Here is a 26,409-nt window from a genome sequence, read left to right as displayed (position 1 = left end):
GTGGAGGCTACTATTCTACTATTTATTACATTTGCAAGATTTTTTTTATTCCTTTTTCTCAATGAGCTAATGTCAATTTCTATGACAACGTTCATTCTAAACCCACCCAAGTTTGTTTACATGATCAATTTACAAAATGAGTATTCACCACACTCTGATGTCTACATTACAATACAAAATACATTGTCCTGGAAAATATATCAGTTTATTGAGGACATTTATATACAATTGAATTTAATATTTTATTATTTTCTTAGTTGATTACTCTAATAATTAAAAATCTACGTGTGTAAGTGTTAAATCTGTGAGAGATAAGTAATTTTTTTTTTTTTTTACTTGGGATCTTTATAAATTGATGGTTAAAAAACGAACAGAAAATCAACCTCATAAATAATTAATACACGGAAAAAAAAAAAAAAAAAAAAAAAAAAAAAAAAAAAAAAAACATAAAAACAAAAATAAATAATAAATAAATAAATAAATATGCCAAAAGTACGTAGAAGTAAGAAATTACCACCGGAAGGATGGGAACTGATTGAACCAACTTTAGAAGAATTAGAGTCCAAAATGCGCGAAGGTATTTATGATGTGCTATATTAATATATAAATTAACAGCTGTTATGAAAATCATTTTTTATATTTATTTGTCTATAATATTCTAGCTGAAACTGAACCTCACGAAGGAAAAAGGAAACAAGAATCATTGTGGCCAATTTTTAAAATACACCATCAAAAGTCAAGATACATCTATGATCTTTATTATAGGAGAAAGGCAATCAGCAAAGGTATGTATTATTTACTTTTATTAAATAGTATTTTCTACTAAAATGATAAAACAATACCATTCAAAATAGCAGATATGATCATTTTTTTTTTTTTTTTTTTTTGTTTTATATTTATATCGACGAATAAATTATAAAAAAATATGAGCATGTATTGGGAAATAAATACAAATGATTATTATTCTATATTAACAACAATTCTTGGGTCAAAATTTAGTTTCTTTTAAACAATATTAATAGTTACCAGTTATATTATTTTAGTGTAGAAAATTCAATAAAATGATAGAAAAATTGAAATATCTGCTAATTTTTGCATTTTAAGTTAATGTGAGTGATAATGATATAAAACTTTTTTTACAGAACTATACGACTATTGTTTGAATGAAAATATTGCTGACAAGAACCTTATCGCCAAATGGAAGAAAGTTGGCTACGAGAACTTGTGTTGTTTACGATGCATTCAAACAAGGGATACTAACTTTGGTACCAATTGTATTTGCCGAGTACCAAAAGGCAAATTAGAGGAAGGTAGGATAGTAGAATGTATACATTGTGGTTGCCGTGGCTGTTCAGGTTAATTATTTTTTAAAAAGATTTTTATTTCAATGTAAACATTTAATTGCATCCTTAAAATTTTTTTTTTTTTATAAATACTGATATAATTATATTTAGTGATTGCTTACAAAATAATAATAATAATTAAATTTGTCTATTGAAAATCGCCTTATAAATACACTATAGATTCAATAATTGATTTTGGAGTTTTTTTTTTTTTTTTTTTTTTTTACTCCAAAGCTGTAAACTTTTTTATAATCCAACGATTAGATTCATCTAAAAATTCTTCTGTTCAGATCTATAAAAATAAACTCCGAAAATAATAATAATTCCACAAAAAAAAAAAAAAAAAAAAAAAAAAAAAAGATTGTTGATAATTGATAACAATATTTTGGAAGTTATTCATGAACCATCATTAAATCTATTTTATTAGTTGACCCGACCTCGCGTTACTGTGACTCAGTCATTATGTCTTGAATTAATATTATAATAAACTATTTGATATTATGAAACTAATAAAGTGACAATTAAAAAACTGATAAGGTTATAAAAAAAAATTTTATTAAAAATTAAGATAAAAACTATCTTATGTTTTAAGTTGGAGCAAATCCGGCAAAATGAAGGAAAACATTATTAAAATCGATTGAGTAGAATTAGGAGTTGATCGTGGATAAACACTGTGACCGGAAATTTTTATATCTATATATTTATTGATTGAAATATTTTTCAGCTTAGTAAGATTAGAATACTTTATTCGTAAGATCAATCGTAAAAACCAATCCGTATTGTATATCTTTCATTCTATAGCGTTGTAATTGAATAATATAGTTTTGTGATTACAAATCAGCCATAAAAATATTTTTTGACGCATTTTTCCTATCAATCTCTATTAGATATACTGGTATGACAATGTAAGGTGATATATCTGTGGTACTTTTTTTGTTGTTTTGTCTTTCAAATAGAGAAAAATTATAGCTTACATTTCAATTACGGAATAAATTTATTCATTTTTTCTACAGTAAATTTTAATCTGCATTGTTTTTGCTTTAATAATAAGTTTCGGATCTTAAATTATTTTCTGAAATTATAAAACTGTAATTGAAATAATTTGAATAAAGTTGTTTTTCATTCACAAACCACTAAGTTCAAGGGTCATTTAAATGTCCAATATGTAAATTCTCGGAGTAATAAATAGTAATTATTTAAAAAAGAAAATGAGATTTACAAATATCATTTTCTACAAAAGAACGTTTCATTTTTTTTTTTTAAATTCATAATTCATTGTATGAATAATTCGGAATGTTTAATTATAATATACATTCATAATTTTAAAAGTAATTTAATCGTCCTTTCAATTCTACGGACGGTTTATTATTATTGTTGTTTGTATATTCAATTTCGTTATTTATACCAATTTGGTTATTCATGAACATCTATATGTAATGCAGTGTTTTTGTTACATTTCAAGGGATAAATGTAATTTTATAAATATTATTATTTGTGACAGGTGGGTCAACTCTCTTGTCTATATATCCGTAAATCAATATTAGAATCGATCGATTTAAATTTTCAAACTGTAACTTATATTGACTTAAAATTTTTTAATGATCGCCTCATTTTATAAACGGCTATTTTCTTGTTAATTTTTAAACATACTTTAAATGTATTTCCTACTACAAATTGTCTATACAATGACGAAATATATTGAAACATATCACCACTATTGGTAATAAATACTCTTCTATGTATTTTTGTAAAATAAAAATAAATCAAGCAGCTTTTGAATAGTATTTAAATATTAAATAATTAAATAATCAAGTAGATTATTAATAAGTGAAAGAGTTTATTTCGAGTAGTTTCATCTATATAGGTCATTCTATTTATATTCCTTAAATAACAGGCTGTTATGTTACATTATACAGATTAATTTAGCACGATCAATTATAAGGTGATGAAATAATTATATAAACAGTTATTCTACTGAATAAAATTAATTTAGTTGGACAATTTTCGCATATCGTTGTCTAATTTTTTGTCAGTGTTGTCCATGTTAAGAAAAATTCACCACATCAAGCGGAAAAATTTTTTATTCAAATAAAATTTACAAAAATGACGAATTATTAGCGAAAGATAAATTAAAAAAGATCAATTCTCGTTACAATTAAATACTAAAATCTTCAGTAAAGATTTATATTTTGTAATTTTATTTATGATTATGACTTTAATTGAATTAACCAATGTAGCCGTTGATTTAATCAAGACGTAAAACATTGTGTTAGGAGTAACACAATTGCATTACGTGAAAATAGTATAACGTTTGAACGACAACTTTGTCACAAGTGTTCACCCCTGAGTTCTCTGGTTATACAACAAGATTAACATTCTGTGAGAGCTACTGCAGAAACCAATCTCCCAAATGGAGTGTCCTGACAACAGTTTCCACCTGACCAGTTTGGTGCGAAAACTTAAGTTATTAACTTGCAATAAGTAAAAGCTAGTTGAAACCTACTCTATAATGACTATCATCGTAACTCTTAAAAATTCCATTTTCATTTCTTAATTAAATAGTTTTTATCCAAGTTTATAGCAAAACACTATAACTTACATTTGTAACTTTCCGCTACTCTGAGAATAATTATAAATTGCTACTTTTGGAATGCTATATCAATGATTTTCTTCCGATTTCCCAAATAAGTCAGATTTACATCAGACTCCCAAGTTTTTCAGGTTTTAACATGCTATTTTTAAAGTTCTTTACATTTATTATTTACGTAAACAACGTAATTTCTTTTAATTTTTAATATAACTTTTATAATATTGTAATGTGTCTAGTCGTATTGGAATATATATATATTGTGCACTCGGGTACTATCCTGTATATAGATGAAGAGCGAAGAGCCGGTCCTTCCTATGATTGCAGCTTTTCATTTCTCTTCTAAACAAACAAGATTTTCGAAAAAAAAATGCTCTACTACGTAAAAGATTTTTTAATTATCTATTTCATATTAGAGCGTTTTTTTTTTTTTTTTCAAAATTCTCATTTGTTTAAAAAAAAAAAAAAAAAAAAACATAAACTACAATTAGCTTCATCATCACGAGTGCAACAAGGATAGTACCGTATTTCACCGTGAGAGCGACACGAGAAAAAGATGGGACCGGCTAGGAATGGGCTCGTAAAGACTCGAAATGTCAACTTTTAAGAAAATTTAACTCTTGAGTCAATCTTGAAAATAATAGAAAATATTTTTATTATTTCAAAATAATCAAGTTACTTTTTGATGGCATTTCGGTCTGCCGTGTGATATGTCATTTAAATAAATATGAATAGAAATTTTTTACATCAATTATTAAGATCGATCCAAGTTGTTTCTTTGTGTATAAATTCATGAAATTATTATATACTTGAGTGATGATAGTGATTAAAAGTGTTGTGTTATATGAATAATAATTTAATATCGTTTGCTAGGTTATATATTTCAATAATATTTTCTATAATAAAGTGAAAAAGTTTAAAATATCGAACTGATGGGGAAAATCAAGTATCGATCTACTAAATTGTACGTGCACGTCAAGTTTTCGAGGAGACGATTTTTTTTTTTTTTTTTTTTTTTTTTTTTTTTTTTTTTTTATTATATGATCTCTTATATATATTTATTGAAGGGGTGAAATAATATCTTCACATGAGACGGTAAGTGTTTTTTTATTTTTATAGATATACGGTATTGTTGAAGGTATATAATTTAAAGATTAAGTAGACCTGTTGCATGAAGAAATATCATTTACAATAGTGAAAATTTTATGAAAATAAAATCGTGATAAATACATTTTAACGTACAAAATTTAAACTTAAGTTTAAAAGTTAATTGTTCTAAATTTAAAATATCCTTTTGGCATTTGTCGCACGATATTTGTACTTGAAGCTTTCATTGCCAAAAATTGTTCCCTTATTGCCACCCACGCAAATGTTTTTTTTTTTTTTTTTTTTTTTTTTTTTTTTTTTTCAATTATTAAATATGTTGTTATTTTCTTTTGAGCTTATCTCAAGTAACAACATATTATTAAATAACATATTATTCGTCAAATCATTGAAATGATTGAAATTTATTTCGATATTACATAATCCTTAATCCAACCCGGATTACGGCTTCAGTTGAAAAGCGACTTATCCTACTTAAACCTTATAGTGTTTTTATTTAGCAGAATTAAATCTTACTGTAGTGAAGTTTGTTTAAACGTCAAAATAGAACAAAATTAAATTTAGAAAAGAATTTTTAATTAAGGGTGATTGACATCCGTTGATAATAAGTAGTTATCATGGTAATTATGGTTCAATTTTGAATTTAATAGAGATTAAATAGAAACACTTGCATACGTTGATATTTATATTGACAACACTTAGTCAATATAGTAAATACTTACTGAATACGGTGTTCTTTTGAAGGATATTATTTTAATAATTTAAAGTCCTCGTTCAAGCCTGAAGACAATTCGATATTCTCTGCAAGCATTATTATAACCTTTTAACTTGTCTATTGTTTAAGTTTTTCAATTATTTTAAGTGAAGTACTATCACGTAAAAGTTATACGAGTTTAGCCGAATATTGATTTGTAATAAATTTACTTAAATTGCAAAAAAAATAAATAGGAAAAACGATTAATTGTTTAGGCTGACCGAAAAAATCTTAAAGAATTTTATAAGATGTAAATCAATATAAACCCTTTTATCTCCAATACCACAAATCCGATTTCAATCGGTTGATACTTTCCACAGATATGGTACGATAAGACTTTATCTTAGTCTAGACGCGGTATTGCTTTCGTATAATTTTGTCAGTGGATTTAATAAAGCTTATTTTTTGTATTTTGATGCGCTGAATCCATACATCACATTAGTTTTTTGAAAATTGAGGCATTCAATTATTTAAAAATATCTGCTTAAAGTATTTTCTCATATTATTTTCAATTTTAAGACGAAAATATTTATCATAGTTATAGTAGTATTAAAAATACATTAAAAATTTCGTTATTTCCAATAATTTTTAATTCGTTTCTTTGATCAGGGATGTTGCAATCCGTATAATAATTTTATTTGTATAAAGTTAAAATTTTTAATAAAACTAGTCCAACCGTCCAAGAAATTTACTCTGAGAAAAAATTTCTTCTACTGTAAAAGCGAACTAAATACATTTAGTAAATATTTGTACTACTTGAATTCTACTTTATTTTATTAATTATGATTTATTATGCATAAAAGATAAATATTCAGCAGCCGGCAGATGTTGATGTTAGTAATATTTTATGTTGATAAAAAATTTGTCAATTTCAGCGTGACTGCAGAATGATAGACAGAAATGCATACGTTATTAATTATTATATATTATAAAGTTACGCTGTGGTAATTTACATAAAATTAGTGATAAACATATTCCTGTTGATTTATCTAAATATGATGTAAGCTTATGGTATTATTCACTAAGTTGTTTCTTATTCTGTACATATTATATATTAAAAAATATTATACTAATTTTTAACGTGAAAGTTCTCTTTATTGGTAGAAAATATAATTATCAATACAATAATTACATGAGATGTAGTAGGACTATAATATGATTGCATAAAGATGAGTTAATAGGATATTTTAACTATAGATTAACAAATGTGGTTTTTTTTTTTTTTTTCTCTTTTTATTTTATGAACAAACTCTACAAGTAAACCACGCAAAACGATTTATATACTTATATACATACAAAAATTTGAAGATAATAGTTTTTTTTCGCGTATCAAAATAATAAAATAATAATAATAATAATAATATAAATGATGATGATTTAATCTTTTACAATTACTATAATATGCATTTATGTTAACCAGCGGTGCCAAATTTATTGTCGGAGTTCGCTAGTCATTTAAATGTCTATAAATTGTTGTCATCTTATAAATAAACACTATTTGATAATTATATTTCTAATAAATTGATTGAAATTATTATTATTATTATTATTATTATTATTATTATTATTATTATTATTATACATAATAGCCGTCGTTACTTCGGCAGAAATAACTGAAATAATGATAATTAAAATAAAAGACTATTGTTATATTTAATATTTATAAATTTTTGAATTTACAGCATTCTGGTAATATCGTTGTACCATGATGATATAAAGTCATTCAATATTTAGATTTATACAACAGTAGCGAAAATAATCGCTTATTATTATTATTATTATTATTATTAAATTCACTCTAACTGTAGGATACATTAAATTGATGGAATTAGATGTATATCCATTTAAAAAAAAAAAAAAAAAAAAAAAAAAAAAAAAAATGTACAGCAGCGACATTGACAAATTTTTAGTACCCAACAGTAGTATCACGGCAACTGTAACTGTAACTGTAACTGTAACTGTAATTGTAATTGTAACGGTAACAGCTGATAGGATAATCCCTGGCAAACATATCACTTTACGGGAGACTAATACGGTACGTGAATATTCCGAGAGCGTGAACGACGTCTACAAAATCGACAAACAACAATGAGACAAGTGAGAGATAGAATAACTGCTAGGCTGGCGCCGAAAACAGCTCCTGCCCACCCTGCAGGGCCAACAACGCTGTTATTATTATTTGATATCGGGCCTCCGCAAATCTCATCAGACTCGTCATTAGGCTCGACTAGACTGATATTGAGTCCAACTGACGGGAAATTTATGTTTGGACAATTTACGATACCATTGCACAAAAGACGCTCAGGTATGCAGCCGGTATTACGTGGACACTGAAATCCACACTCTTGTAGTTTTTGAGTGTTAAGTTGACCGCTGGTATCTCGAGGTAGTCGAAAAAGCTCCGTCCAAGCAATCTTGAATGCCACCCTCGCCGGTGCCATCGATCCGGTGAATTGTATAACAACAGGAGGTGGCTCGCCGTCTGGTATTCTCGGCTGACCTAATTGTACTGCAGAAAATATTGGCATTTCTCTGACATTACTGACATTCTCCCCACAAATCGCTAAGTAAGGTTCCGTTATACTGGCTAAAAATATTTCCAACTTTCCATCCTCGCAAGACCTAGATGCAAACTTAATCTTGTCAAAGTGTAACCACAAATCTTTGTCAGGATTGACTCGTAGCTCCCAAATACACTTGATTGACCGAGGAGGGCTGACGTAACTAAGAGCTTCATAGCTGGGAAACTCAATCTCCCCGTCAGTTGCTGGTGGTAATAAAGCTGCACCACAGAGTGGACTGTGGACAAATTCGTAATTTGCTTTAAAGAGTGCTGATGATTGCTTAAAATAACTCGGGGCAGCATGGCTGCCATCAACAAAAAATTTAAGCTCTAACTTTTCTCCACGAGAAACTACTTTCAAGGGGGGCGTAGGGGAACTCAATTTACATATGCAATGACCCTTGTCTGCTTCAATATTTGGTTCACGTACAATCACTTTATCAGCGTGGCTGTCCCAACAATGATTGCATTGAGCATAAGGATTGTCTTTGAAAGTTACCGATTCAACGGTCAGTATTACTCTTGCAAATAATCTTTTATCGGTTATAAAGGTATAGGTGCATGACAAATCATTTGGTGGATCACCTGATCGTTTATATAAAAGACTGTTGAGAGGTGAACGAAGTTGTCCAGAATGAGCTTTCCATGAGGTAAATATTTCGTCACACTCGGTATTAGGTAGAGGTTCTCCAAATCTACTGGCATTGAAAAAATCATAATGTGCCCAATAATACAGTGAGCTACCAGAATAACTTCCAGTTTTACTTTCAAATCTAACAAACATAGCATTGGATGTTGAAACAAAATCATGCTTTTCCATAGGTTTGCTGAAAGTATCGCAAAAAGTTTTTATGATTCTAGCATCATCTGGCCAATTGGCATCATAAAGGGTGAGACTTTCACCACAATCACCGTCATATGGTTGAATAGGTGATTCAATTCGATTGACTCGAAAACTAGGAAAATATAACCTAGCAATTTCTCCCGGGCGACCTCTCAAAAGATACGTACAACTTGTGTGCGGAGGATACCAATGGGCTACTGATAAAAATATTCCTTCACCTCCATTTAAAAGATTATCACTGCTTAAAAGCCAATCACAACTACCGTTTTTAACTCCCGCTGTTTCAACATGAGCTGGCCAATTACCAACATTGAAATGAAATCCAGTATTTAAAAGTGGTCCAGCAGGAGAAGATACAAATTCAACATAAAGATCGGCACTGGTCCCAATTATACTGTAAGGAAATTTTCCCATACCGCAGAAAGTTCCAATTACTGGGGCTGTCTCATTAATACCATCATAAACACGAATATAGTCAAAAGGGCAGTGTTGGGATCCAGAACTTATTGGTCGCATTGGACATGTCATAATATTTTCACATCGTTGGCCATCTATATTAAACTCTTCATTTTCAATGTATAGTTTTATGAAAGGTTGTCTAGTATTAAGTTTGTATTTGCAATGAAGTGCTCGAGGATATATGCCAGGGTAAGCAGGACTTTGTACATAACATGTCTGAAGTCGACAGTCTTTGAAATCACGTTCGCAATAACTTCCAGGTACAACTACACCTCTGCGATTAGGATAAAGCTCAGGATGTTGACCATACCGAAGGTAAACCTCAAATTGCTGTTCAGCTCTCGAATCAAAGCTAAAGTAAGTCTGATCTGTGAAATTGTCAGCATGAAAGAGAACCCGTACAAAACTGGTTTCCGATATGAATGTTTGAGGTTGTTCAGATTCTCCACAAAAGACTCCTGGCTCCTTCCGGTTACTCACTGATGTTTTAGTATTTCCATCTATAATCTGTAACATAAAAATACCATTAGATTACTTGTAATTAGTTTAGATAAAATTAAAATTAAATAATTAGCTAGTTAGTTATTAAAATGTACAAAATAGTAATTTTATAAAAATTTTTAACTATCTCAAGAGAACTCTTGTCTCTAAACTTAATACCCAAATTGAATCCACTGTCTTTCGTAGTGACATAACAGAGCTTCCGGCAAACGATAGAATACTCTATTGGTTTGCTACGGGCGCCAACTACCAGCCGTTCTCATTTAATATCCGGCATACATGCTATTGGAGCTTCGTTAACTCGGAGCAAATTATCATATCACCCGAGGGCTTCCACAGTCATCGTTAAGTTTACTCGTTAGTTCTCTTTCTCTTCTTTTATATTTTCAGTAATCTACTTTAATCAAATTTATTATGTTTTATAATAAGAAAAGTTAATCACACTAAGTATGTGTATTTAATATTTCATCAGATATATATATATATATATATATATATATATATATATATATATATATATATATATATAAATTTATTTATTTAAATATGTAGTAATTTTTTAATTTTTAACCAATATAATTTAATTAATTTAATTAATAAGGGATTTAATGGTTATACATGAAATTGAGCCAACCATGAATTCACGAGCTGTGCGTGAAACGTCCTTTGTAAAAGCAAAATTGTGTGAAAGGGGTGTACAGATTTGGATGTGTATCCTTCGGGCAATTTCGTGTAGCGTCAATGGTGCTCAGCTCTACGTCCGGTTGATTTGGCTACCGAGTTTACAATTGTTACGCGTTAATTAGGCGTTGCGAATCGTGCGTTTCCCACAAATTCGATGTTATGTTTTTGCTTACCCTTATCAAGCTGCTCTTCGTTATTATTTTCACTAAAATTATTTTAATTAATAATTCGTGATTTATTGCTAGTGAATTAACAATAGCATCCAATTTACTCGATTTTATAAGTATTATTGCCAATATTATAATTACTATTATTTTATGTAATTAAATTTATTAAAAGAATGTGTTATTAAATTCTACATTTCGAGTTAGTAATACTAAATGATAATAATAATAATAATAATAATTTTAATACAAAAATATATGCCATTTTTTTTATGAAAAAAAAATTTTTAAATATTGATTAACATTTATATATATATATATATATATATATATATATATGTTTTTTTCCCCGTATGGTATACTCGTACCAGCAATTTGATTCTGCAATGGTCCATTCAAACTACGTGCTTGAAGATTCAACTCCAGTTAACTCGTCTACACTGTAACCGCGTGCATGGCATATTTAATTACAACACGCTAAACTCTCTCTTATGCAAGTATTTTTCCGAGCGTAGAACGTGCAATAGAAAGAAGTATACTTTAGAGTGAAGAGTAAGCTTGAGGGTAAGACCAAGCCTGGAATTGCATCCGGTGGTCCCTGATTTCGTACTCTCATCGCCTCACATTTTTTTTGTTGTTCAATTACTACAAACTTTTTTTTTTTTTTTTTTTTCCATCTCTATATACATATTTTCATTTATTCTTTTGTCCATATGATAATTAAGCATAACCTCATTTTTTTGTCTTCTCAAAAGTAAACTAAAGTTTTTTAAAAACTCATTAAATTTGAAATTTTCTTTGATATAAATAATTATTTTCAGAAATAACACTTTTATTATTGTTTTTTATCAAAGTTATGAAAATTAAATGCAGAAAATATCTCGGATTGAACAGTAAACTTTTTAGGGTATAAATAAAAAGCTCTGTTGTTTACAAATAATCATTACTATTCAGAGGATAATTGAAAATGAAAATTGCATTTGAAATGGAAAAAGTTACATGTATTATAGTAAATCATGGACTATTTTTCAATTTCGTGCGTCGTTGGATTCAGGCAGCGGCATATAATAATGCACCAGGTTGTCTGAGAAAACGTCGATTATTGTAATGTCTGCGTCAACTACAGGTCCTGAGACTGAGAATAATTGAATAATATTCAATTTGATTTACTAAATATACTTTAAACTCAAATTTGTCTATAATAGTTTATAATGATGATGACAATGACAGTTCTATTGTGGATTGAATTTATCAAGATATACGTATTATCGATTCTATCATCTCTGAGTATTATATAATTTATTTATTTATTACAAGTGAATAACTTAGTTGACCCCTTAGGGACATAACTCTATAACTTTACGGTCAAGTATTCCATAAGCATTTCCAAACTAATATTCCAAAATTTTATAATGAGAACAAGATGCAAATATCAATAATAGTAAAGACTTGGAACTTTATTAGTAACTTGTGTAATTTGATGGCATAATACATTGGTTACATTGGGTTGTTATGTACTTGAATAAAATAAAATCAAATATAATCTCATTATAGTAAATCAACGATTTAGACAAAATAGAAGAGTCGTTTTAAAGCGCATAATAAATATGTAAACAGGATTACCTTAGATTGCAAGCGCATCACGTATGTAAATAATTAGACAGATAGTACAGCCTCCATTCACATATACTATACATATATCACTATAAAAAGTTGTATATATTATCTTAGAGAGTACTTGCTGCATTTAATGTTATAAATATAAATTTACATTAACATAGATTATTAAAAATATAAATTATTATATATATAAATGTTATTTTTATGAAAAATCTAAAAATCTGCCAAAGGAAAGCTTTTTGTTTTTAAAACTTTTTTAAAAATGTCATACACAAAGGGAGTTAAGGGATTTTAATATAAAAAAAAAAAAAAAAAAAAAATCTATATATTTATAGATTTACAGTTGCGTATTTTTACGGTTTTACAAAAAAAAATTATTAATTGAAAAATGAATATAATGTCAGAAATATTTTTACTAACGAGTAAAAATGTAGAAAAGTAATTAATAAAATTATTTTAATTTTCATCATTATTATATAAAAGTGGGGTAGAGTTGTTAGAGTTGTTAATTATTCATTTGAAAACATGACATGAAAACGTGAAGATATAAGTTTTTCGCAACAACGTTAGTTCCATATATACCTTGCCACGTCCAGGAAATATCATTAATCTCTGGCAGGTTTCTCACTCTATGCTCCTGTTCCATTGCATTTGTATATACTCTGTGTTACTCTGTGTATATATATGGATAAAAATTCACACATTTGAAACTACCGTATATACGATCCTACATGCAAAAGTTGTTTTGTATACATTCAAATTTAACTATATAGAGTTACATTTAAATCTATAGCTGCCCTTTAGACTTAGATAAAAGCTTTTATAATAACTTTCATTTTTCAATCAAGATTAATATCACCAGCTATTTATTATATCCTTTAATACTAACAACCAAAAAAAATTAATATATTTTTTTAAATGTTTAACGTGATAAATTTTATTTAGAAATTGATTTTTATTTCACGACTGACAATTTGTGTTAATAAATTATTGTAAAAGCCGCGAGAGGTTAGCAATTTTTCAAGCTACATTTGTACACGACAACTAACAGTTATATTTTGTAATATCGATAACATGATGAATATTGAACATAGTTTCGCAGCGCCATGCCCATGCAATCAAAAACGGCTTTTGTAAATCTATAGTGTGAGTTTATAAATTGAATTCTAAAAGTATGGGTAAAAAAATTAATAAAAAAGAAACGGCAATTTTTTTTTTTTTTTTTTTTTTTTTTTTAATTTTTAATTTTTTTTTTCTGTCCACCTATGCAACTATATTGATTTAATATCAAACCAATGGTACTGCAATTTTGAGAACATAATAAATTTTATAAAATCTAGAGAGGAAAATATTTTATAGTTAAAAGAGCAAAAATATTTGTTTATTTATTTATTTATTTATAAAAATCAGTTGACGTCGGCATTAATATCCATGAATAACTTTATGTATAAAGTATTTATTCAAATGAAATCCAAGTTGGTTAACTTTAAATTGCTTTACTACTTGGAATTTTAAGTATTAAATATTTTTTTTATATATTCGTTTTTTATTTGCTTTCTTCAGGATATTTTATTTTTATTCTGTTGAAATTGCACACTGAATATTGAGTCTAACAACCAAGTTCGAAGTTGTGCTTTGAAATTATTTGAATGTAATGTCCACCATAGCTCTGCAGGATACGGACAATATTATATACAACTACATCACATATTTCTCAAACTAATCTATGATCTACATATATAGATTTTCAAAGTTTATATATCACCGCGATGAGTAATACATCATTCTTTCATGACAGCTTTAAATTTCTTTGTTTAAATATTTCAATTTCTAAACTCATTTTTTTTTCCTACCTCGACATTTTAATTTAAAGGAAGAGAAAACTAATCTGAGCGTGAAAATATACTTTTTTTTTTTTTTTTTTTTTTTTTTTTTTTTTTTTTTTTTTTTTTTTAGAGAGATAGCAGTAATATCACGGACTAGAGACAGATTTATTGAACGAACAATTCCGTGTCGGATATTAGATTTTATGAGTTTCTATTTAAGACTGTGGAAAATTTTTTAAATTATTAAATTTATGTATCATTACATTTAAATTTAATTTTAAATCTTCAGTCTTGTCAGTTGCTTTTTTTTTTGTTTATTGCAGTGTATTAGAGTTTTATAATATCCAAATTTTTATAGAAAATTCTTTAGATTATAAATCAAATAGAATAAATCAATGGAAAAGATTTCAACAACAAGATTTTAACAATTCAAAAAAATTGCTAAAAAAAAAATTGTATGAGACAGACCATTCTCGGCACAAAAAAAATTATAAGCTTTACTTGGTTTTTTATTTCTTCTGTTACTTTGCAGTTCACGGTAAGAATACCTTGAATATACCCATATAGATCAATACTTTATAGATGAGCAAAAAATAGGATACTCGAAAAACATTCCCAGTGTATAAATCAATTATAGAAATTTATTAAACAAAAGTATTGATTTTAACAGTTTTAATTTACTTTTTTTTAAAGGAAATCAAAGATTTATGTTTTAATTAAATCAAAATATAATTATATTATCGAATTCAATAAATAAAATTTTAAATCTATTCGAAAAATAGAAATTTTTTATTTTATCAAAATCATCATCATCATTCGATGAATTTTTTTATTTGACATTTGTATAAGGTTTTGATTTTTTACTGATAGACAAACTAACTTAATTGAATAGTGATTTCGAGGAGCTTACTAATGGGTAACAATATGCTTTTTACCACTCGGCTAACGTCGCTGGTTTCAGAATCTTTTTATTTCGAAGGGTATTTTACTCATAAAACTTATTGAAACAAATGAAATAAACGAAAATGATATATCGATCATCCTATATATATCATATTAAACATTGTAAGTAAAGCTAATTATATAAACCGAAAATAATGGAATATTGTATTTCGAGGCTCCTCATTTACATATAGCAACATTATCTCCATTGCACCCATTGTATATGGGTAGAGCAAAGTAAAATGAGAAAACAGATAATCTATTTTCCTATTCGAAATATGTTACAACCGCTTTTGCTGAGTTCACTGAGAATAAATTTAATTGTTTCTATCAAATAAAATATTGAGTGTTATATCTATATTAGTGTTCTTTCAAGTATAAATACGTTATAATAAATGCTATAGAATATATTAATTTTTTAATATTCCAAAAAGTATAAATTACTGTTCTCACTTTTCACTTTTCAATTGTTTAGTTATTTTGTTATAATTATAAATGAAAAACAATATTCAATTATTTTTGGTATAACCAAAAATAACCAATTAATAAAATTGGTAATTAAAAGAAACACTTTAAAAAAAAAATTGTTCGGGTATTATATTTTGAACATGCGTTATAAAAATATGATTTTTCGGTGATTTTAAAACCCAAGTATTTATCAAAAACTTTAAAATCTATTGAAAAGAATTTTTAAAATCAATTGGACTGTACTAAAAAATAATTAATACTAAAAATGTAAAAGCTCGATATTTGTAACAAAGTAATTTGATGATCATCCATCAAATTTTCAACTGCTCACACAGATATAGTATATTCGCGACGCGTTTTAACTCGAGTAATTAAACGTTTCAAGTATCAATCATTACGATCGCTTGACGAGTAATCCGTGATGTGGAATGACCCTCTAAAAATTTCTAAAAAATATTTTAGCATATTAGCATATACTCACTTGTAAAAAACCTCCAAGACAGTGAGTAGCATTAGCGAGTACTCCGACTTTGAATTTTTTGAATCGCACTCTAAGGATCCAGTCTCGAGGAGTGCCACGAAATGCTCGAAACCGATACCAACAAGTTAAAGGTTTACCCCAAGTCCCAGAAGTAACAGCTGGGCTAGAAACGTCTTCATAGATATCGACAGTTTTATTGCAATGATCTCGTTCTGCTGCAAAACAAATCAAAGAAAATATAATGTAAAAAAACAAAATGTAATTATCATTCGGTTTGACAAAAGTCCCGGTAAAATAATATTGTAAATCGAAAAAAAAAAAAAAAAATAATGAGACCCATTGAAAATAAATTATATAAAGTATTGTAGCGATTCAGTATATTGTGGAGAGAAAAGTAAAGTGTCGGAATGTCGTGTAATTCAAAGCGTGACGATGCATGCACGTATATCCAAGTAATAAGACCGACATGACGCGTCGAGCGCCACATGGAACGTGATGCTGAAAGCCGCTGTCGCCCAAGCACGTTTGCTCTTCAATCGTTTTCTATTTTATATTCTTTTCTTTTTATTTTTAGTTTTATTTTAAACTTGAAACCTCTTTACGTCTTTTTCTTCTTATGACCTATCATTTTTTCTTATTTTTTTTTTTTTTTTTTTTTTTTTTTTTTTTTTTAATAGAACTTCCAAACTTACCGGAGAATTTAACCGTTTGTAATTTCCATTGATGTTCATTTCGTGAAGTTGAGTAAGCGGATGAGGTCAGCGTAGAAAAGCAAAGCTCGTGTTTTCGCTGAAAGCCCGAATAACGGTCAAGTACAGTGTAGCTTTCAAACGTGCAGAATAAAATAGAATAAATAGGTACAGCAGAAAGAGTACACGAAGAAAAAGAAGAAGAACAAAAGAGAATGAGTCCTGGGAGAATTTCGGTAAGAAAGAAATCGATATTCGACCTCCTCGTTACATTGTCAAGCGTCAAAAGCTAACATAGCCTCTCTCTTTCTTTCTTTCATTTCTGCTGATTGAATGAAAAAAGGAAAAAAAAAAATCTGGTTTTTTTTTTTTTTTTTTTTTCCCCAATTGACTGTACAAAAATCAACAATAAAAATATAACGATGGGTAACTTTATTAGTTTAATTATATTAAATCTGGTTTATAATTAAATGAATTGGATTGACTTGATTGGTACTTGGATTTTATTTTACGTTTTAAAACTATAATTTCGGTGTTATGTAGTTGTTTAATGTCACACAAAAGTCAAGTGAAGAATAATAAATCGATCGTAAAAATAGTTCCGGAGATAACAATATAAAATTCAGTAGTTGCGCACGGTCAGCCACATCAAGTATTTGAGCAGTAGACGTGCTAGTATGGGGTGAGAACATTGTCGCACATTTTAAACTATGTTAGAAAGTGCATCCTATCAAATATTTACATTGTCAACATTTATAATGTATTGTAATAATAAAAAAAATAATATTAATTTATAAAAAAAAATTAAACTACGTTTACTTTTTCAAACTCTTATCATTAGTAATTAAAATTTATTGCAAAATATAAAACATTTTATATCCATTATTTTTTTTTTTATATACAAGATTAACGTGATGTAAAAATAAATAAATTATAAAAGTTGTAGAGGAAATAACTAGTAAAATTTTCCTTTTTCAAGCGAACATAAAATGGGGAAAAAAAAAAAAAAAGTTTTTGTTTTGTGTAAAAGCCTGCAACGTCACAAATGCGGGTCACTGACGATCGATAGATTTACCTTTTCTTTTGTTTTTGCATTATTTTCATTTCTTTTTTATTTTGCTCTATCAGCATCTTCCTTCGTCCCCAATGATTTTTTGCTTTAGTTATTTGTTTTATTATTTTTTTCTCCTCGCGTTGTGGTGCGCAAGCAGCTATAGTCACTTATTACATGCCTTCAGGCCATGCTAGCAATATAATAAACGCGAGGGGATGAAAAGCGCATCGTATGGATGAACGATAGTACCCTACAGAGCATAAAATAATGTTAATGGAACGTTGGCTTTCTTTTCAGTTAAATAATTTAAAAAAAAAAAAAAAAAAAAAAAAAAAATCATTTAACTCTATTCTCATATTAACATTTTTAATTCCCTTACTATCACAATATTATTATTTTGCTCCATTTTATTTCAATTTATAATTCATATTGCTGTCGATAAATTATAATTAAAACGGTAATATTATTAGCCAATGAATTTTCCCTCCTATGTAACCAATTAAATGATTTTAAAAAATCAATATTATGCTGAAAGGGAATATACCAATGTATAACCACCGGTACTTGGTTTATTTTGTGTAGATATATATATATATATATATATATATATATATATATATATATATATATATATATATATATATATATATATATATATTGATATAAAAAACAATTATGGTATTGTAGTAATAATATGCGCGAACTAACTGACAAGTATTGCTGGTGCACATCACAATTAACTGACCGCATGCCAAAAGGGAATAGCTTCCAAAATATATATATATATATATATATTTAAAAAAAAAAAAAAAAAAAACCACAAGCGTGATGAGAATGATACTCTTACTTACACTAGACACGCGTAAATGTAACAGTAAAATATACCCCTTTGGGTAAATAGATTGTAAAATTTTTCTTTACGATTAAACACATCAGTATCATGAAAAATTTTAAATTTCCATAATGTTAATCAAAAGTGTGTGTGTTTGTGATGTACACACATATATAACTCAAAAATAATTACTTATGCACTTGTTATTATATTCAAAAGTTCGTATATTAACATTTCATATTTATTCATAAGTTAACCGCGACGTTAACATGTCCAAGTTTTCTTCGGTAAAATTTTCGAGTCGGTTTAGATATATATATTATATATCTAAACTATCTTTACATATATATAATACTGAAATTTTAACGCGAGCATTAAATATTACAACTATCCGAGGATTGTGGAAGGTATGCTCTAGGTGAAACTTTTGAGTTCAATACACGTCTGAACAGCACCCTATATAACTTGTGATCCTTTCCACTTTGTAAAATCCTGGCTAAATCCAAGAGGACTCTGTTAGAATTTGCATAGGAATGAGAGAAAAGATTAAAATGCCCTAGCATGTCAATTAGTGCAGAGAAAGGACCCTGCATTTCAACGAATCTGTGAACCGAGTCTACATGCATACTATACATAAGTAGTAAAATGTTTTGTATAGTCAGCCTCAGATGCTTATGAGACTTTCGTAATCTGCGCGTACTAAATTAGGCCGCACAGCTGAGCTACGGCTTAAGCCGACCTTTCAAAGAATAACATAATCCTCCTATACACCTATACTCCTATAATCCTATACTGCTTTATGTCATCATAATAATAATATTGATGAAATATCTATTATACTATCCGTTATCTTAGGAAATATTATTAATAATAATAATAATAATTACAAATAACAACAATAGGAGTAATACGATATATACTTGTACTTAAATTTTGAGAAAAAATTTTTTCCTCGAGCTGGGGATTGATAAATATTTTAAATACAATTTCGGATACATGGTTACCTAATTTTTTTTATAATTTTTTTTATCAAACAATAATTATTATACAACAGTTTTTGATTAATTAAAAAAAAAAAAAAAATAAATAAAACCTCAAGTTTGGTTGTTTAATAATTTTGCAATCCATTCACCTCATTAATCCTAAAGGTAAATGATGTATAAACTTTGATAATCTGTCTCGATTGCCGTATCATTTGAATCAGTTGAATTATTCAGAAGACATTTATTCGATCAAATTAAAAATATACTAGTAACTTCTGAACCCTGATAACTTCTCAACTAATTATTTGACTAAGATATAGCCAATGCAACAATCCAAAAGTCTATTAAGACTCGAAACTGATTAGATTTTGAAATCGACCAGTTAAGAAGCTAGTCGTTGAGTTATATAACTTTAAAGTTTCATCTCAAGAGAAAAGCACTGTAATCGCAACGAAGAATTCTGTGTTTCTTTTACCAAGTTCTACAAACTCTGATACGAGGTAAACAAAAACTAGAAAAATTAAAAATACTATTTAATTACTATTCAGTAACAAAGATATCAATAATGTATAAAACTTATATTTAGATAGTGGATGCAAATTTTTAGACTGTTTTGGCTTTGAAGATACAATATAATTGCAACAATCTACTAATTATAACTTTAATTACGTTTTTGATTTAAAAAAAAAAAAAAAAAAAAAAAAAAAAACTTGACTTGATTATAAATAAATTTACCGACACCCAGTTTATTATTTGTTTCAATGAAATGTTAATTAAAAAGCTAACTTTTCAGATTAAAAACAATTATCTTTTCAAGCTATCCAGTAGCCAAAACTTAATTTTTCATTGTGTATAATAATTTTATAGAAATCATGAATAACAAACAGAGAAACGGATTGAAAATGTTTTTGATTTATAAAACATTAAAATATGGTAATGAAATGGAATGCTCTGTAGTAGGGAATAGAACGAAAGAATTCCAAGGAAGATAGGATTTAACTGTAAAACTCAATAAAAAATTTTTGTATTGTACAAAGACTGAATCCGAATTTTATTTTGAGGATAGATCCGAGTATTAACTTTTGGTGTCAACTAGAGCTCAAAAATACCAAAAAGGGTAACCTTTTTTTTTTTGCAGGGTTAATTAATTTTATATTTCTTCTTAGATATAAATAAGTAAAGCTACTGCTAAATTACCGGTATAATAATGATACTTATCGCTAGAAGTAATTAAGAGTACTATTTAATTTCTGTAAAATCTAGGTCAAATATGATATGTTTTTTTTTTAAACAAATCTGACAATGGTTAGTACAGCAAAAACAATAAAAGTAAAAATGACTATTATACATGAAGATAAAAAATTATAAAAGATTTTACGGTATATAAAACTTGTAGCTCTTTTTCCGTAAACGTTTTGGATGGGATAAATGGCAACATCTAACTGATGCGTCCAAGTTACATATGTCAGAAAAAGCTTTTCCTTGAAAAAAAAAATTTTCCACTCACCTTTTTCACTTTTTTTTTTTTTTTTTTTTTTTTTTTTTTCCCAGGGTGCTTTTATAAATAATTTTTGTTTGTGACTAATGTATATAATTTAAATTAAGTTTAATGTGAAAAGATTTAAGAACAAAATACGTAAGCAGTAAGTAACTGAAACTAAAAAATAGATACTGTAATATATATATATATATATACTGTCGAAAAGTTATAAAAAAATTTTAAAGAGCAAAGGGGAGAAAACGTCATAAAGAATGGCGCAAAATGCCGATGGGTGAGAATTAAAGTTTTGGAAGGTGGTATGGCGGTGAGCATTATCACTGAAAGTCTAAACTTAGAAATCCCTGAATGCGTTCACCCGGCGGGTCAAAAAGTTTTGTCGTCGGGACGGGACAAGATAAGAAAAAAGAAAAAAGAAAAAAGTCAGGTAAAAGAAAAGAGTTAGGAAGGTAAGTTGTAGAACGTCAGAGAAGTAGTAGGGTGAGGTGGAAAAATAAAATAAAATAACTTAAAAAAACTTAAACTTAAGACGAAGGATTGGTCCAAACCGCAGCTTCACAGGCAAGCTGAGGAAATCCTTTAAAGGGATTAGAAGGTGTACAGAATAACTGGTTTTCACAATCCTATCTAACAAATCCACTAAATTCATACTTTCTTTATTATTTTTCTAAATTTATTATTGATTTATTTATTTATTTATTTATTTTTTTATTTACTTATTAATGTAGCAATTTATAATGTAAATTTATAATCAAGATGTAAATTATGAGCGGGTAAATATTACATAGTTTATGGAGGCAAATTTTTATTCGCAAGTTACAATTTCGGGGCGGTCATAAATTAACAGAGTAAGCCGAAACACTTAGTTAGGAAGCTCCACACATTCATTTAAGCTATTTGTACAGCGGATAACGAGCTATTAACTTGTATATGTAACTACTTTTACCTTTGCGAATAGCTGCGGGACTGGGAGTCACTAGAAGGAGGGCGACTAATGCGAGAAATGTCCATGATGAGGCTGAAGTTATGCGTAAAGTTAAAAACACCATTCTTTTTTTTCTCTTCCAGTCTTGAAGACTGTCAATCATCTTTTCTTTTCGGTTGTCTCATTTGAATTTTGTTGAAACTTTAACAAAATAGATTAAATTATTTTATTAAACCTCTTTTAATATTTTTAGTCTAGGGTTATCAAATCAATTAACAAAAAATAAATTTAAGTAAAAATCCATCAATTGAGTGTTTTGAATTATTTTTTGTGTAGATTTGTTTTGACAAAAAAAAAAAAAAAAAAAAAGAACAATAAATTAAATGAATTTTTCAATTTTTCAATTTTCTAAACTTTCAATCTTTATTTATATTACAATGCATATATTTTATATTGCCTTTATAAATTTACTATACACACACTAACGAAAAACAACAAAAGATAAATATTTTATTGATGTAGTATATTATGATTGTTTGACGGCTTACATTGTCGAGAGGTGAAATATAAAAATTATTATTAAATAAAAATGTGATGTTAAAACGAGAATAGGAAAATCAACAGTCAGAAAGTTATTTTTCTATTTGTCTGTATAGATTCCCTACTCTCTTTGATCCTTGTGCTCGTTTCTATAGTTTTTCCCCGTTATCCCTTTTCTACTTTGGTCAGAATTTCTATTCACCCATCCATTTTCACATTCACTTCTTCCCCTTACTCTTCTATCCTTCGTCAATGGCTGGACTAGCACGTCCCGTTTTTCCTACCATTCATTGCCAGCTCAATTCTATGCTATACAAAACTTTGTGTGTATTCCATGTATTCCATGTATAAAAGAAACGAAAAATGAATATCTAAATCTTTTTTATACATTTTATATAAATATATGTCATTATATTTTATTTACATTTAATATAAATTTTTTTTTTTTTTTTTTCATATTCTCTTAAAAAGTATTTATGCAAATATTACCGATGTGGTGAATTAATTAAATTTTTATTCCTATTTAAAATTAAATATTTATAGCCAATAAAAAAAATTTTCAAGTACCTATATGAGCATTTATTTACATTTACAGTTTAAAACTTTTAATTCAATAATTATGACAGGAAAATATGACAGATTCAAATATAATTCTAGTTCAGATGAAAATCTAAATTCGATTCCTCAATATCCAGCTTAATAATTATTCACTAAAAATGTCATGACACAGTTAATAGTGTCGATAAAGAACACTTGATAATTTACTAAAAGTGCTATTTCAGTTACTTTTTACACTAATACTGTTGTAGCATTGACTTTTAATTACACGAAAAAAAAACGAGACAAAGTAAAAAATAAAATAAAAACACATTTTTTTTTTTGCTTTTTTGAGCAACCAAAAAGTTAAACTAAAAATAATATTCGTTTAATTAAGCTATCGTGTGAGTATTTCTGTCAAATGAACTGGTCAACATTTTGGCTTCAATAATTATTTATAACAAATGAATAAGTTTTTTTTTTTTTTTTTTTTTTTTTTTTTTAACAGCGGAATATAAAAAGGTTCATACTAAAAATTATTCGACTATATAATTTATAAAGGACTTGTATTATTTATATTTTTACAAATTTAGTTAATAGTTGAGGCTAATGTTATTCATGTTAGTTACTCATTAATCAAATAAACAAAAAAAAAAAAAAAACAACAATAATTTTCTTATTCCAAAGAAGTTTATTCAGCTCGAGTAAATTGTTTTTTAGTCCATTGTCACAAGCTTCTTTCACACTATGTCATAAAGCTTAACGAGTGGATACTACACGAAGAGAATTTCATAGTAGCGTCAACAATCCTTTTATTTTTGTATTATTTGTATATTAACAAACCTTAAGATTAACCGATGAATTTAATCTTTTTTTCTTGTGCCAAACAGCTGAAAATTACGTTAAAAAAAAAATGAGTCCATTTCCCCCGCCACCTCTATATTTCAGAAAAATTCAACAGTTGTTATAGTTTCTCTGTAAATTGAGTATTATAAAATTATATTCATTTATTTAAAAAAGTATATACTTAAGCGTAAGCTAAAAAATATGTAAATTTACATTTTATAATATGAAGAAAATCAATATAAGATCGCAGATTGATTATCTTGATGAGAAGATAATAATTAAAGTCAGCACGCGATAGATTCCATTTTAATGATATATATATATATAGGCACGTCAACACATGCATTACTATTTCTGCTCGTTATTGATAATCAGAACAAAATTGATAATGATAAAGTTTATTTTATAAATATTATGTACCTATGTCCTTAAACATCAACATGAGAAAATTATGTGTATATTTTAAAACGTATTGAGCCCACAAATTCGTTGAAGTTCGCAAATAATAGTGTAACCATGAGTGGAACCGACACTTGAAAGCTTACGATCTGTCATGTGTCACGCGAGCATGATTCCCATGGGAGCCTATATCGATCCATTATATCGACATCCTTTCTCATTCTCTCTCCTGCTGTCATTTAATCTGATGATTTAACTAAATTCTACACTATCTATTTACGCTTGTCCACATTCAAACTAATAAAAACTAACTATTGTTTTTTATATAAAAACAAATAAATTATTTTAATCACCTGTCGTCTTAATAGTGTCCAAGTCCAAGTTGACTTTTTTTAAACATTTTATTATTAAAACAAAATAGAAAAAATAAAAAAATAAATAAAAAAAAAAATAAAACAAAACTCTATCTAAAGATCATATAAACTAATATAAAATGTGTAATGTATTAATATATCACTGTCAACAAAGCCACACGCGTGAATAAACGAACAACGCAACGCACTCGGATATCGAGAGCAAACTAGACCAGTGTGTAGCATTGACTTGCTACGAAAGTTGGTCGCCACATGAAAGCTCAGAGCATCAAGTACGATTGGGCTGCTGGCGGGTCGAAGCTTGCGCAAGCTCCCTTTTAAAGTAGAAATACTTGCTTCGGGGTGGGAGACTATGAGAATAAAATAATACAAACAGTTGATTAGTTTATTAATTTTTTATAATTTTACATCTTCGCGTTTCATAATTAGTTTTTTTTTTTTTTTTTCTTCTTCTTTTTATTAAAAAGTCTTTTTTATCTATCCTATTTATCGGTTGTTGATCAAAAACTTTAGAGATTTTCTTCTATTACATACTTGTGATTGTTTTAGAAAATAAAGGACAGCAAGTGGGAAAACAATTAATAAAACTTAAAAAGATACATTTTCATTCGAGGCTGTACAAATAAACGAGGTTATTTTATTATTATGAGTTTTATATCGTTTTAAACGCTTTAGTTTTATCTGAAGAATGACAAAAAATAACATAGTTGAGATTAATGTTTTTGGACATTTGTTTTATTGCAGATGCAATGCAAAAAATTCTAGAGATAAATATTTTCTTGCAAATAATAATAAAAATAAATCCACGCAATATTTTGATGTCAAAAATTTATTTGTATCACGAGTAAAAGGTATTTCCCTAGTGTTTAAAATTTTTTTTTCTATCAAATAAATAATATTACGTAACTGAAAACCAAATTATTATTATTATTATTATTATTATTATTATTATTATTATTATTATTATTATTATTATTATTATTATTATTATTATTATTATTATTATTATTATTATTATTATTATTATTATTATTATTATTATTATTATTATTATTATTATTATTATTATTATTATTATTATTATTATTATTATTATTATTATTATTATTATTATTATTATTATTATTATTATTATTATTATTATTATTATTATTATTATTATTATTATTATTTGTTATTAATTGTTATTAATTGCTCAGGGTGGTTTTCCCCGGAGTCCGACTCTCCGAGGGCCCAGCCTGAGCGCCATCCATTACTGCTGCACCACTCCACACAACAAGGCGGTTAGTGAGTGCAGCAGGCCAAATTCATTTGCCTAAGTAGACGCAGGGATCCCAAAATGACAGCCTTTTGCATCCGCACTGCTAGAGACACGGCTGCTGAACTGCAAGC

At 27.5% G+C, this 26,409-nt stretch overlaps 2 protein-coding genes across 4 annotated transcripts; one reads left to right on the top strand and one right to left on the bottom strand.

The window, feature by feature from the left end:
* The first annotated feature begins 142 nt into the window (after positions 1 to 142).
* L(1)10bb (BUD31-like protein) lies at positions 143 to 3,118 on the top strand. Its single transcript, XM_074238888.1, has 3 exons — positions 143 to 577; positions 663 to 785; positions 1,143 to 3,118. The coding sequence occupies exons 1-3, from the start codon at positions 484 to 486 to the stop codon at positions 1,358 to 1,360; spliced, it is 435 nt and encodes a 144-aa protein (XP_074094989.1). The 5' UTR covers positions 143 to 483; the 3' UTR covers positions 1,361 to 3,118.
* A 3,753-nt stretch (positions 3,119 to 6,871) lies between these two features.
* LOC141524914 (cubilin) lies at positions 6,872 to 25,364 on the bottom strand. 3 transcript variants are annotated; one of them, XM_074239087.1, is made up of 4 exons: positions 24,997 to 25,364; positions 22,343 to 22,522; positions 16,341 to 16,555; positions 6,872 to 10,161 (listed from the first exon to the last, which is right to left on the bottom strand). In XM_074239087.1, the coding sequence occupies exons 2-4, from the start codon at positions 22,482 to 22,484 to the stop codon at positions 7,816 to 7,818; spliced, it is 2,703 nt and encodes a 900-aa protein (XP_074095188.1). In that variant the 5' UTR covers positions 22,485 to 22,522; positions 24,997 to 25,364; the 3' UTR covers positions 6,872 to 7,815. The 3 variants fall into 3 exon arrangements, with proteins under 3 accessions (XP_074095188.1, XP_074095189.1, XP_074095190.1); XM_074239088.1 differs by lacking the exons at positions 16,341 to 16,555; positions 22,343 to 22,522; positions 24,997 to 25,364 and adding an exon at positions 13,206 to 14,118; XM_074239089.1 differs by lacking the exons at positions 16,341 to 16,555; positions 22,343 to 22,522; positions 24,997 to 25,364 and adding an exon at positions 12,627 to 12,703.
* Positions 25,365 to 26,409: the final 1,045 nt, after the last annotated feature.

This window comes from Cotesia typhae, unplaced genomic scaffold (assembly GCF_013202065.1).
Source record: "Cotesia typhae breed Kobodo isofemale line unplaced genomic scaffold, CoteBio_Ctyphae contig_23, whole genome shotgun sequence".
NCBI classification, from domain to species: domain Eukaryota; kingdom Metazoa; phylum Arthropoda; class Insecta; order Hymenoptera; family Braconidae; genus Cotesia; species Cotesia typhae.
This window is presented reverse-complemented; position numbering and strand designations above follow the sequence as displayed.

Coding starts and splice junctions, on each gene's coding strand:
- LOC141524914 (XM_074239087.1), bottom strand. CDS start 22,484: ATGATTGACAGTCTTCAAGACTGGAAGAGAAAAAAAAGAATGGTGTTT. Junction 16,556..22,342: donor TCCCGCAGCTATTCGCAAAG/GTAAAAGTAGTT, acceptor TTTGTTTTGCAG/CAGAACGAGATCATTGCAAT. Junction 10,162..16,340: donor GTCTTGGAGGTTTTTTACAA/GTGAGTATATGC, acceptor TTTATGTTACAG/ATTATAGATGGAAATACTAA.